The sequence below is a fragment of the Notolepis coatsorum genome (genome assembly GCF_963971535.1).
Source record: "Notolepis coatsorum genome assembly, chromosome: 2".
In the NCBI taxonomy this organism is placed as follows: Eukaryota; Metazoa; Chordata; class Actinopteri; order Aulopiformes; family Paralepididae; genus Notolepis; species Notolepis coatsorum.
The window spans coordinates 40,528,693-40,543,860 of NC_140166.1; the positions used below are offsets into that span (position 1 = coordinate 40,528,693).

Genomic DNA, 15,168 nt, shown 5'->3' on the forward strand with positions numbered 1-15,168 from the left:
TTTGCCCCCACCCCTCCCCTCCCGTTTTTGTATTTTTTTTTAACACCAAATGGAACTCCTCACCCGTCTGACACGTCCCGTCTCCTGTCAGCCGGGGAGCCAGGTTCCGACAGGCCAGGTGACAAAAGGCTGTAATCCACCCCCGCCGCCGCGCGGAGCGTGATTCAGGGACCCGCCGTGGGTGTGTCGGGAATACCTGTGAAAACCCTCCGACAGGCTGGAGTGAGTGAACGATGACGGGATGTTTCAATACATTGGCGTGAAACTCTCAGATCGGTGCCAAGGGAGAGAGAGGGAGGGAGGGCGAGACGGGGGGGGGGGGGGGAGACCTGAGTGAGATCTGCCAAGGATGGGGGGGGGGGGGGGGGTGGCGCACCTTTTGAACGTCTTTTCCGTCGGCGAGTCGCTGAAGAAGAAAAGAATTAAGCGGATCTGAAAGTGTGAGTTTGTATTTGAGCACCGAGCCCAGAGCCGCTACCTGACCGCTGAGAACACTGGCATCTTTAGACAAGCGGGTCTAACTACTGTGTGTGTGTGTGTGTGTGTGTGTGTGTGTGTGTGTGTGTGTGTGTGTGTGTGTGTGTGTGTGTGTGTGTGTGTGTGTGTGTGTGTGTGTGTGTGTGTGTGTGTGTGTGTGTGTGTGTGTGTGTGTGTGTGTGTGTGTGTGTGTTGTGAACAGAGGCCAGGGAGGAATGCTCGAGCAGAGAAATTAACGATGGGGGGGGGGGGGGGGGGGGAGGGCCCAAAGACGGATTTTTTTTTTTTTTTATCTACCTTTTCTGTATTATTTTTTTTCTCCCGTCCCAATTTAGTCGTTATGCCAATTCCCTTCCCTCTCTTCCTGGTCGTTGCGCGCATTTGCCTCCCACTTGCCGGTCTAGGGAGGGTTGATAGATACTATCACATGTCCCCTCCGATACATGTGGAGTCAGCCAGCCGCTTCTTTTCACCTGACAGCGAGGACTCTCACTGGGGGAGCGTAATGCGTGGGAGGCTCACACTACTTCCCTCAGTTCCCTTCCTCGCTGAGCAGGCGCCCCGACCGACCAGTAGGAGTCGCTGTTTACAACGACCAGGATACACACCCCGCCGGCTTCCCACCCGCTAACACTGCCAATTGTGTTAGTAGGGACGACCGACCAAGCCGGAGGCACCGCTGACAGCTGGATTCGATCCCAGTGTCTCTGCGGTGGTAGGCAGGCGCTTAGTCCGCTGCGCTACCCAGCCGCCGCCCCAAAGACGGATTCTGATGAGGGTTTGATAGTGAGGGAGGGAGCCGCGAGGGAGACGTGGCGTCGGGAGAAGAGAGGGCCAGGAGTCCCAGGTTGGAGCTAATGGATTTCATTAACCCTTTCACTACCACACTACAGAAGGTTAACCCTTTACTATCACACTACAGACGGTTTACCTGCTGTAGTGTGGCGGTGAAAGGGTTAACCCTTTGCCGTGTGGCAGTGAAAGGGTTAAAGGACTGAGCCCGGGCTAATGATGATGACGCCGCTGGTGGATCAGGATACAGGAAGTGCCTGGTGGGGTCGGCTGTGCGTGAGGGACGGGACCGTCCGTCCAGAGGTCTATACCCTGAGACAGCCCTGCAGCCACGTTCTCACTGCTTCGTCTTCCCCCCGCTTTCTCAGATCGGGAGAAAGTTTCTTAAGTAAAAACAATTAGCCGGGCCCCGCCATGCCGAGTGACACTTTACTACATCACCGGGGGGCCGCTTACGCCCTCGGAAAACTGACCCCTTAATGAAATAAATGCCTTTTTCCTGACACAAACTATGGGAAGCAAAACAAACACAAATAGACACTTTAACCCATCATTATCAGGCCTGTAATGCAAACCAGATGGGGCAGACGTTGGGAAGCATACCAACTCCTTGAGGTAATAATGGGGTTCCAACCAATCCATCTTTCACCCTCCTTCGGCGTCGTGTGTATCATTGTAGCTGGCGCTGGTACGGCGTGACGACCGCATTTCACACTAGTATCGACGCCGGCGATGACGGGGTTTTAAATTCCAGTCATAAAAAAAGAAATTAAACATTATCCGAAACGCCGCCTGTTCTTATTTTTAGATTTCTCCTCCGCTCCGTTTTGATCAATGACACCCTCCTCCCCCAGTGGTCTCTCTCTCTCTCTCTCTCTCTCTCTCTCTCTCTCTCCTGTTTGCATTCCACCTTATCCACTCGGGCCGGGGAGTACCTGGCTTATATCTTCCACATGCAGAGCCCCGCGGACGCTTCCAGGCCGGAACAGGAGCACGCAGATAAATTCTCCGGCGTCTCCTCCCTCCGCACAAGGCCATTCGTCTCCCCGGACACCGCTTATGAAGTCGATTTTACGCTGTCCAGTTTGATTTCGGCTCCGAGAGCCAGATGTTCCCATCCCCGACCATGCCCGCCCTGGACACAGGCGCAGATCCCTGGCCCGAAAGGAAGAGCACGTTCGCTCCCCAGGAATGTGCGCCGTAGCAAGGGCCCTCAGATAGCGATCTTAATGGGACATTCGTTATAATATGTCACAATGTTGCCCCTTTTACAGAGATGGATATAGTTCCTAGGGACAGACAGACAACGTAGATCACAAGGAGTGGGAGCTGTGGCTAATCTTTAGCAGGCAGCCGTTACAGTGGCGTATTTACTGGGTCTCTTCTCCCGCTGACCGGACCTTTCAGTGCCAATGTAATTCATCTGAGGTGCTTAAAGCAACAAACGCCTCTGCAAACAAGGATTTCAGCGAGACGGTCTCTCTCTCTCTCTTTCTCGCGCAAACGTGACAAAGGTAACTCAAGCCCGTTGCGCCTCCAGAATGCTCCCGCTAACTCCAAACCAAATAGTGGGACGGCGAGAGATTTGCTCGCAGCCCTCGTGCCGTAATGTTTTATGGCCGATGATGGAGTCTCTGGAGTCGTCTCGGCCAGGTTCAACAGGCATCCAGCCCCTCCACTTGGACCTCAATCGTCAGATCAGCTGATAGTCTCTCTCTCGCTGCTTGTTTGTGTTGGGCACGCTTTCCTTAGAGACGGCAATGATGAAGTAACTCGCTGACCTAATTGGCTCATTCTGTAATTGTTTTCCTCTGCCCTAGTTGTGCAATAGGTGCATTTTGATTCTTTTTAGGAATGGATTTTTTGCTGGAAATGATCATGAAGAAACCGCATAATCGTAATGTTTTGTTGTGCTGGAATTTTGTAGGCCCTTGCATAACCGTCTCAGCAATAGTAGGTTTTTACTAAATGGTACTATTTATACGCACATTGATAGCTGTGTGTGTGTGTGTGTGTGTGTGTGTGTGTGTGTGTGTGTGTGTGTGTGTGTGTGTGTGTGTGTGTGTGTGTGTGTGTGTGTGTGTGTGTGTGTGTGTGTGTGTGTGTGTGTGTGTGTGTGTGTGTGTGTGTGTGTGTGTGTGTGTGTGTGTGTGTGTGTGTGTGTGTGTGTGTGTGTGTGTGTGTGTGTGCATATTTCTCTGCATGCCTGTGTTAGCCTTGATGCATGCCCTTGACCTCTATCCTTTTTCGACCCTCATCCCAACTCTCTGTCTGGTCCCGTGCGGTTCTTTAGGTCCAGGACCCGGTGGCTCTGGTCAACCCGGGGGTGTCCCAGCTGTCCCTCCGGAGGGACGGCAAGCTCCTGGCGTCGGCGGGCTGGGACCACCGCGTGCGCGTGTTCGGCTGGAAGAAGCTACGGCCCCTGGCGGTGCTCCAGCACCACACCGACATGGTGCTCAGCGTGGCCTTCTCCGACCACCAGGACCCCAGGCACAGGCTCCTGGCTGCGGGCTCCAAGGACCAGCGCATCAGCCTCTGGTCCATATACAACGAGACACCAGCCTCTAGTTGATATACAATGAAACATCAGCCTCTAGTTGATAATATACAACGAGACATCAGCCTCTAGTTGATGTACAACGAGACACCAGCCTCTAGTTGATAATATACAACGAGACATCGGCCTCTAGTCAATAATATACAATGAAACATCAGCCTCTAGTTGATATACAATGAAACATCAGCCTCTAGTCGATATAGAATGAAACATCAGCCTCTAGTTGATAATATACAATGAAACATCAGCCTCTAGTTGATATACAATGAAACATCAGCCTCTAGTCAATAATATACAATGAAACATCAGCCTCTAGTTGATATACAATGAAACATCAGCCTCTAGTTGATATACAATGAAACATCAGCCTCTAGTTGATATACAATGAAACATCAGCCTCTAGTTGATATACAATGAAACATCAGCCTCTAGTTGATATACAATGAAACATCAGCCTCAGTCTAGTTGATATACAATGAGACATCAGCCTCTAGTCATAATTTTTCAGTCGACAACTATTTCAGCATGTAAAAAAGCATAAAAAAAACAACGAATCGACCAACAAAGTCTGGTCTAAACCATCTGATTAATGGACAGAGGAGGCAGGCCTAACTGGGACCCGGCTTGGAAAGAATGCATTCCTGTTCCCCGCCATGGACTATAAAAATATATCTTGCAGTAATACATCATATTTTCATTTTTGTCTGTAGAGCTTTCGTCAAGTCAGCCATATCTTAGGTTTTTTTTTTTGGTCAAGAATCAATTAACCAGATGTCAACTTTTACCTCCCATTGTTGCCCAAAGCCTGGTGTTTTGTGTGTCTATGTTATTGTGTTGGCCTGTCGGGTAGGAGATTTGCTCCAGTGGCCTTGAATTTGAGGTATATAAGTCGCACCTGTGTAATCCAGTGTTGTTATTTTAACAGGCCTTAGTTTAACATGGGCCCTTCATTCTGACCTGAGCTGCATTTGTCAAACAAGGTTAATCACAGGAGGAGTGGCACGAAGAACACGGAGCTGTTGGTTTCAGTGGAGCTGGTGTTCCACGTTGGCCCTCCACAGCCGACACGGTACACTTTGTCTTATGTTGCCTTTTTGTTGAAAAGATCAACGTGCCAAATAAATCTCTATATATTTTTTTTTACAAACACTTGGCTGCATTTTATTGTGTATTGTAAGTATTTAATAACTTGAGTTACAATTAAAAACATATATTTTGCAATTGTTCTACATTGATACCAATGTTTTTTTTTAACAACCATTATTCAATAATTACGACATGCATTTCTAATAATGCATAATGCTAAATACAGCACTCTGTATAAAAATAAAAGTATTATATATATATATATATTTGTCATTTAAAGCCCAAGGGTCTGTTTTTCTCTTGAGTGCTGTTGCCGCCTGTCTCTAATAATATCTGTGTGAGTGGTGGATGGGAGCTGGTATGTCCAGACCGGGACCTCAAACAGAGCCCAGACGTTCTGCTCCATAAAGCCTCCGTCTCCTGGGACGACCCCGGCTCCAGGAGCTCATCATGCTCCTACAGGAAGGGCCCGAGGAATCAAAGAGCCGGACTCGCCGTGTAATAGCTGCAGGCCGTCTGCGCCGCGGAGGAAAGACGAGGTTGTTCATTAGATGAACTGCCTTTGCCATATGCTCTGTCCTTGTCTCCCTCGGAGCTCCCTACACCTTTGTCCCTGACCCCGGCTGGTGACACCTTGCATTTATAATAGCTTCCTACTTCTCCTGTAGACTTTGAACAAACACCAGAGGTGGCGTGGGCCAACTTCCGTCCATTCTCTGATAAATCAAACGGCCCAGTCCATAGGTGCAGATGTGTGGCTGAATGGAGCAGACAGCTAGCTGCTAGCCTATAAGGAGACCTCGTAAATCACTTCATAATGGATCATTTAGGAAGTCAATAATGGAGGAGGACCTCCACTACAGAGCGAGCAGCACAATGGCCCCCGTGCCTCAGTTATCACCTAGCGTGTGTCCTCCGCGGCCTCACAGGGCAGGGGTCAACTTGGCTTTGTGCTTGGACATAATCCTTGTTCAGTCGTGTGTGTATGTAAGTGTGTATATATATATATATATATATATATATATATATGTGTGTGGGTGTGTGTGATAGTGAGTGTATGTGTGCATGCTCCTGCTTGCCTGTGTGAGCTATATCATGTGCCTGACTGTGTAAATGATGCCGTCACACTGCGGGGCCTAAATCACCCCGAGTGTATTCACGGAGGATTGGATTACTAGGTGGTGACTAAATTGTTTATAAAACATAAATGACTACAAAGAATGATCGTAAGAAAATAAGCGTATTCTGTCAAATTGCAAGCGCGCCGGGCTTTGCCTCATCACGGTCAAGTATAGTTTGTATTTATTCTACCGATTTGCTATAATATGAATGCATCGCGGCTCACCCTCTGGCGATTATACATGTATTTTATATTCATAAAATGTCCGTCGGCGATGGCAAGCGCAACATAAACCGTTTGGTTTAGCGAAAAAAGCGGGAGGGCAAATGTGAGCCATGCGCCGTGTTATTTAGGGGACGGCTCCCCGGCAGATTCTACCTGCCGCTTGTTTTTCACGACTGTAATTTAAATTACATAGTTATGTTTACAGTGATATATTGGGGGGAGGGGGGGGGGTATAATATTTTTTCAGGATGGGGGGTCGTGTGTCCCCCGTGGGATTTTCACATATGGCTGACAATGGTTTGATCGACTGCCCCCCCCCCCCCAGCAGTGACACATGATGCAGGTACAGACTGCCCCCCCCCCCCAGCAGTAACACATGATGCAGGTACAGACTGCCCCCCCCCCAGCAGTAACACATGATGCAGGTACAGACTGCCCCCCCCCCCCCAGCAGTAACACATGATGCAGGTACAGACTGCCCCCCCCCCCAGCAGTGGCACATGATGCAGGTACAGACTGCCCCCCCCCCCCAGCAGTGGCACATGATGCAGGTACAGACTGCCCCCCCCAGCAGTAACACATGATGCAGGTACAGACTGCCCCCCCCCCCAGCAGTGGCACATGATGCAGGTACAGACTGCCCCCCCCCCCAGCAGTGGCACATGATGCAGGTACAGACTGCCCCCCCCCCCAGCAGTAACACATGATGCAGGTACAGACTGCCCCCCCCCCCCAGCAGTAACACATGATGCAGGTACAGACTGCCCCCCCCCCAGCAGTAACACATGATGCAGGTACAGACTGCCCCCCCCCCCAGCAGTAACACATGATGCAGGTACAGACTGCCCCCCCCCCCAGCAGTAACACATGATGCAGGTACAGACTGCCCCCCCCAGCAGTAACACATGATGCAGGTACAGACTGCCCCCCCCCCCCCCCCAGCAGTGGCACATGATGCAGGTACAGACTGCCCCCCCCCCCAGCAGTAACACATGATGCAGGTACAGACTGCCCCCCCCCCCAGCAGTAACACATGATGCAGGTACAGACTGCCCCCCCCCCCCAGCAGTAACACATGATGCAGGTACAGACTGCCCCCCCCCCCAGCAGTAACACATGATGCAGGTACAGACTGCCCCCCCCCCCCAGCAGTAACACATGATGCAGGTACAGACTGCCCCCCCCCCCAGCAGTAACACATGATGCAGGTACAGACTGCCCCCCCCCCCCAGCAGTAACACATGATGCAGGTACAGACTGCCCCCCCCCCAGCAGTAACACATGATGCAGGTACAGACTGCCCCCCCCCCCCCCAGCAGTAACACATGATGCAGGTACAGACTGCCCCCCCCCCCCAGCAGTAACACATGATGCAGGTACAGACTGCCCCCCCCCCCCAGCAGTAACACATGATGCAGGTACAGACTGCCCCCAGCAGTAACACATGATGCAGGTACAGACTGCCCCCCCCCCCCCAGCAGTAACACATGATGCAGGTACAGACTGCCCCCCCCCCCAGCAGTGGTACATGATGCAGGTACAGACTGCCCCCCCCCCCCCAGCAGTGGCACATGATGCAGGTACAGACTGCCCCCCCCCCAGCAGTAACACATGATGCAGGTACAGACTGCCCCCCCCCCAGCAGTAACACATGATGCAGGTACAGACTGCCCCCCCCCCCCAGCAGTAACACATGATGCAGGTACAGACTGCCCCCCCCCCCCAGCAGTGGCACATGATGCAGGTACAGACTGCCCCCCCCCCCCCAGCAGTGGCACATGATGCAGGTACAGACTGCCCCCCCCCCCAGCAGTAACACATGATGCAGGTACAGACTGCCCCCCCCCCCCAGCAGTGGCACATGATGCAGGTACAGACTGCCCCCCCCCCCAGCAGTGGCACATGATGCAGGTACAGACTGCCCCCCCCCCCAGCAGTGGCACATGATGCAGGTACAGACTGCCCCCCCCCCCAGCAGTAACACATGATGCAGGTACAGACTGCCCCCCCCCCAGCAGTAACACATGATGCAGGTACAGACTGCCCCCCCCAGCAGTAACACATGATGCAGGTACAGACTGCCCCCCCCCCCCCAGCAGTGACACATGATGCAGGTACAGACTGCCCCCCCCCCCAGCAGTAACACATGATGCATGTACAGACTGCCCCCCCCCCAGCAGTAACACATGATGCAGGTACAGACTGCCCCCCCCCCCAGCAGTAACACATGATGCAGGTACAGACTGCCCCCCCCCCCCCCCCCAGCAGTAACACATGATGCAGGTACAGACTGCCCCCCCCCCCAGCAGTAACACATGATGCAGGTACAGACTGCCCCCCCCCCCCCAGCAGTAACACATGATGCAGGTACAGACTGCCCCCCCCCCCCCCAGCAGTAACACATGATGCAGGTACAGACTGCCCCCCCCCCCCAGCAGTAACACATGATGCAGGTACAGACTGCCCCCCCCCCCCCAGCAGTAACACATGATGCAGGTACAGACTGCCCCCCCCCCCCAGCAGTAACACATGATGCAGGTACAGACTGCCCCCCCCCAGCAGTAACACATGATGCAGGTACAGACTGCCCCCCCCCCAGCAGTAACACATGATGCAGGTACAGACTGCCCCCCCCCCCAGCAGTAACACATGATGCAGGTACAGACTGCCCCCCCCCAGCAGTAACACATGATGCAGGTACAGACTGCCCCCCCCCCCCAGCAGTAACACATGATGCAGGTACAGACTGCCCCCCCCCCAGCAGTGACACATGATGCAGGTACAGACTGCCCCCCCCCCCCCAGCAGTAACACATGATGCAGGTACAGACTGCCCCCCCCCCCCCCCAGCAGTAACACATGATGCAGGTACAGACTGCCCCCCCCCCCCCCAGCAGTAACACATGATGCATGTACAGACTGCCCCCCCCCCCCCCAGCAGTAACACATGATGCAGGTACAGACTGCCCCCCCCCCAGCAGTGACACATGATGCAGGTACAGACTGCCCCCCCCCCAGCAGTAACACATGATGCAGGTACAGACTGCCCCCCCCCCCCCAGCAGTAACACATGATGCAGGTACAGACTGCCCCCCCCCCAGCAGTAACACATGATGCAGGTACAGACTGCCCCCCCCCCCCAGCAGTAACACATGATGCAGGTACAGACTGCCCCCCCCCCAGCAGTAACACATGATGCAGGTACAGACTGCCCCCCCCCCCAGCAGTAACACATGATGCAGGTACAGACTGCCCCCCCCCCAGCAGTAACACATGATGCAGGTACAGACTGCCCCCCCCCCCCCAGCAGTAACACATGATGCAGGTACAGACTGCCCCCCCCCCCCAGCAGTAACACATGATGCAGGTACAGACTGCCCCCCCCCAGCAGTAACACATGATGCAGGTACAGACTGCCCCCCCCCCCAGCAGTAACACATGATGCAGGTACAGACTGCCCCCCCCCCCCAGCAGTAACACATGATGCAGGTACAGACTGCCCCCCCCCCCAGCAGTAACACATGATGCAGGTACAGACTGCCCCCCCCCCCAGCAGTAACACATGATGCAGGTACAGACTGCCCCCCCCCCCCCAGCAGTAACACATGATGCAGGTACAGACTGCCCCCCCCCCCCAGCAGTGACACACGATGCAGGTACAGACTGCCCCCCCCCCCAGCAGTAACACATGATGCAGGTACAGACTGCCCCCCCCCCCCCCCAGCAGTAACACATGATGCAGGTACAGACTGCCCCCCCCCCCCAGCAGTAACACATGATGCAGGTACAGACTGCCCCCCCCCCCCCCAGCAGTGACACACGATGCAGGTACAGACTGCCCCCCCCCCCCAGCAGTAACACATGATGCAGGTACAGACTGCCCCCCCCCCCCAGCAGTGACACACGATGCAGGTACAGACTGCCCCCCCCCCAGCAGTAACACATGATGCAGGTACAGACTGCCCCCCCCCAGCAGTAACACATGATGCAGGTACAGACTGCCCCCCCCCCCCAGCAGTAACACATGATGCAGGTACAGACTGCCCCCCCCCCCAGCAGTAACACATGATGCAGGTACAGACTGCCCCCCCCCCCCCCAGCAGTAACACATGATGCAGGTACAGACTGCCCCCCCCCCCCAGCAGTAACACATGATGCAGGTACAGACTGCACCCCCCCCCCCAGCAGTAACACATGATGCAGGTACAGACTGCCCCCCCCCAGCAGTAACACATGATGCAGGTACAGACTGCCCCCCCCCCCAGCAGTAACACATGATGCAGGTACAGACTGCCCCCCCCCAGCAGTAACACATGATGCAGGTACAGACTGCCCCCCCCCCAGCAGTAACACATGATGCAGGTACAGACTGCCCCCCCCCAGCAGTAACACATGATGCAGGTACAGACTGCCCCCCCCCCCCCAGCAGTAACACATGATGCAGGTACAGACTGCCCCCCCCCAGCAGTAACACATGATGCAGTTACAGACTGCCCCCCCCCAGCAGTAACACATGATGCAGGTACAGACTGCCCCCCCCCAGCAGTGGCACATGATGCAGTTACAGACTGCCCCCCCCCCCCCCCCCAGCAGTAACACATGATGCAGGTACAGACTGCCCCCCCCCCCCAGCAGTAACACATGATGCAGGTACAGACTGCCCCCCCCCCCCAGCAGTAACACATGATGCAGGTACAGACTGCCCCCCCCCCCCAGCAGTAACACATGATGCAGGTACAGACTGCCCCCCCCCCCCCCAGCAGTGGCACATGATGCAGGTACAGACTGCCCCCCCCCCCAGCAGTAACACATGATGCAGGTACAGACTGCCCCCCCCCAGCAGTGGCACATGATGCAGGTACAGACTGCCCCCCCCCAGCAGTAACACATGATGCAGGTACAGACTGCCCCCCCCCAGCAGTAACACATGATGCAGGTACAGACTGCCCCCCCCCCCCCCCCAGCAGTAACACATGATGCAGGTACAGACTGCCCCCCCCCCCCAGCAGTAACACATGATGCAGGTACAGACTGCCCCCCCCCCCCCCAGCAGTAACACATGATGCAGGTACAGACTGCCCCCCCCCCCCAGCAGTAACACATGATGCAGGTACAGACTGCCCCCCCCCCCCAGCAGTAACACATGATGCAGGTACAGACTGCCCCCCCCCCCAGCAGTAACACATGATGCAGGTACAGACTGCCCCCCCCCCCAGCAGTAACACATGATGCAGGTACAGACTGCCCCCCCCCCCAGCAGTAACACATGATGCAGGTACAGACTGCCCCCCCCCCCCCAGCAGTGGCACATGATGCAGGTACAGACTGCCCCCCCCCCAGCAGTAACACATGATGCAGGTACAGACTGCCCCCCCCCAGCAGTGGCACATGATGCAGGTACAGACTGCCCCCCCCCCCCCAGCAGTAACACATGATGCAGGTACAGACTGCCCCCCCCCCAGCAGTAACACATATGATGCAGGTACAGACTGCCCCCCCCCCCCCAGCAGTAACACATGATGCAGGTACAGACTGCCCCCCCCCCCCAGCAGTAACACATGATGCAGGTACAGACTGCCCCCCCCCCCCAGCAGTAACACATGATGCAGGTACAGACTGCCCCCCCCCCAGCAGTAACACATGATGCAGGTACAGACTGCCCCCCCCCAGCAGTAACACATGATGCATGTACAGACTGCCCCCCCCCCCCCAGCAGTAACACATGATGCAGGTACAGACTGCCCCCCCCCCCCAGCAGTAACACATGATGCAGGTACAGACTGCCCCCCCCCCCCAGCAGTAACACATGATGCAGGTACAGACTGCCCCCCCCCCCCAGCAGTGACACATGATGCAGGTACAGACTGCCCCCCCCCCCCAGCAGTGGCACATGATGCAGGTACAGACTGCCCCCCCCCCAGCAGTGGCACATGATGCAGGTACAGACTGCCCCCCCCCCCCCCAGCAGTAACACATGATGCAGGTACAGACTGCCCCCCCCCCCAGCAGTGGCACATGATGCAGGTACAGACTGCCCCCCAGCAGTGGCACATGATGCAGGTACAGACTGCCCCCCCCCCCAGCAGTAACACATGATGCAGGTACAGACTGCCCCCCCCCAGCAGTGGCACATGATGCAGGTACAGACTGCCCCCCCCCCCAGCAGTGGCACATGATGCAGGTACAGACTGCCCCCCCCCCCAGCAGTAACACATGATGCAGGTACAGACTGCCCCCCCCCCCCCCCAGCAGTGGCACATGATGCAGGTACAGACTGCCCCCCCCCAGCAGTGGCACATGATGCAGGTACAGACTGCCCCCCCCCCCCAGCAGTGGCACATGATGCAGGTACAGACTGCCCCCCCCCCCCCAGCAGTGGCACATGATGCAGGTACAGACTGCCCCCCCCCCCAGCAGTGGCACATGATGCAGGTACAGACTGCCCCCCCCCCCAGCAGTGGCACATGATGCAGGTACAGACTGCCCCCCCCCCCCAGCAGTGGCACATGATGCAGGTACAGACTGCCCCCCCCCCCCAGCAGTGGCACATGATGCAGGTACAGACTGCCCCCCCCCCAGCAGTAACACATGATGCAGGTACAGACTGCCCCCCCCCCCAGCAGTGGCACATGATGCAGGTACAGACTGCCCCCCCCCTCCCCCCCAGCAGTGGCACATGATGCAGGTACAGACTGCCCCCCCCCAGCAGTGGCACATGATGCAGGTACAGACTGCCCCCCCCCCCCCCCCCCAGCAGTGGCACATGATGCAGGTACAGACTGTGCCCAGATATGCCAAGCAGGCTTGGGAGGAGCTGCAACACCAAGGTAAAACAAACCTGATGGGCCTGTCACAACAGATGTTCCAGATGCATGGGTGTCAAATGATGCCTCTGGGGTTTTGCATTATCATTCATCCTCCTCCTATACTCCTCATACTTCACCGGCGAGCCTTTGGCAACCCTGTCTGCTATTTAGGGCTGAAGACATCTGTGGGTGTTCAACATTCAGCGATTTTGACTGTGTGCCTTTTCAGGGGGTTTTTGGGCCTTTTCATCTGCGTGAAAACCCAGTGATCGATACGGTGCGTTCTCTTCTTATTCGAAGGCCTATTGAAAACATGCTAGACATTTTTTTTTTTTTTTTTTAAGTAACGTAAATAATGGGTTACGTTACCCCCACACGACCACATGTTGGAATTGTATGGTTCTATATTGAACTGCAATACCGTATGATTCCTCTAGCAGGCGTAATTTCTTTGACATGTCAATTTGGAGAAGTGGCTATATTTATACATACTTAAAATGATACGTACATTAATATGCAACCGTGGTTTAATTATAATGTATATTGTTTTAATTCAATACGTTAAAACGCTTCATCGGGAAACTGAGCCAGCAGTAACAAAGTCACATTAATAAATGCAGCCTATATAGGCCTATATCCTAAATAATCTATAGGCCTTCGACCTAACTATCTGTGAATGAATGAATGAATGAATGAATGAATGAATGAATGAATGAATGAATGAAAACTTTATTTAACAGATTGCAGAATGGATATACATTACAGTACAGGTCAATACAATTGTTAAGGGGATGCAGACCAGAGAAAAGACGTTTGTCTTGTTTACATCAGGGTCCCCCATTTTCAATTCATAGTGAAACTGTAACCTATAGCAGGCTATTTTGTCAGCGGCCACATTGGTAATATACTTACTGTGATTTAACTTTGTGTCAAAGCGGTAAGTCGTTATATCTATATGGCCATGGCGCTTTCCCTCACCTGCTGGCCCCCGTGTCGGGGTAGGGGCACAGGTCTGGCGACCACCGACCCCACATCAAGGGAGGATAAACACAGCTGGCTCGTCCTCCTGACGGAAGAGTCCCGGGTCTCTCGGTGTCCTCGCCTTCCTGACGGGGCCCTCGTTACCTCCAGCCGGGCCCCGGGCCTCAGCTCAGCACGCGAAGGGACTTTCAAACCTCTACACTGATGCTTCCTGCCGAGGTCGCACAGGAACTAAAAAAATATTGGAATGGAAAATGTGTATTTATCAAATTACTAAACTCGCCTATACATTTTGGTATATAGGCTAATAATCGTGCACATTTCAGGCGATCAATACAGCCTTTTGAATTATTTTTTAGCCTGATTTATTATATTCAAAACATATTTTCCATCTAATTAGGCTATGTGCCCAATTAAGGCTCCCCTCTATTTAAATTAATAGTATGTGGAAATAATAGTAGTTTTTGTGAGAAGTTAAAGACGTTTTAATGTTTTTGTGTGTGTTTTTTCTCATTTTTCCAGAACTGTTTTTTGAAAACTATAGGGACGGGGCAGCCCGCATACATTTGTGAGGTGTAGGCATATATCATTATATCAGCCTATAGGTTCTTATTTTTCAACATCGAATTGATTGCATTCGATGTTGAACATTTTAGCATTCATCATGGGTGATGACTTTTGAGCTATATAGTAGTTATTATAGCAATTTTAGACTAAAGAAGAGATGGTCGTGAATGGCACATCTGTTCATGCTCCGACTGTTGTTGGTACTTAAAACAAAAATTATACAATCAATTAGCTTTCCTTTGATATGTGGAAACATTATTTAACCTTTGACGTCTTTACAAGTCATTAACAGTCAGAGGTCAGGCGCATGCATGCGACATCCTTTACACCTCGGAACTCACTACAGAAAAGAATACATAAATGAAATGAATCATTAGGATACACTTCCTTGTGTTCCCCCAGTGACAGTCACAATTCAATCCTAAAGCATATACTTTTTTTCGCCCCAAAAAAAGATCAGACTATAACCTTGACAACAACAAAGCATTCCGCTCAAAGGACGTCAAATGGAGAGATCGTTCAGGCTATGGGGGTTTTCACGTTCCAAAAATACCACAC

The 15,168-nt window shown here is 53.5% G+C and overlaps 1 protein-coding gene across 1 annotated transcript in view; it reads left to right on the forward strand.

The window, feature by feature from the left end:
• The window catches only part of gnb1l (guanine nucleotide binding protein (G protein), beta polypeptide 1-like), a 53,270-nt gene extending 48,201 nt beyond the window's left edge, over positions 1 to 5,069 (forward strand). Inside the window, exon 6 of the mRNA XM_084308120.1 lies at positions 3,563 to 5,069. Within this exon, the coding sequence (XP_084164246.1) occupies positions 3,563 to 3,841 (279 nt within the window). The 3' untranslated portion in view covers positions 3,842 to 5,069. The remainder of the gene's footprint in view (positions 1 to 3,562) is intronic.
• The last annotated feature ends 10,099 nt before the right edge of the window (positions 5,070 to 15,168 follow it).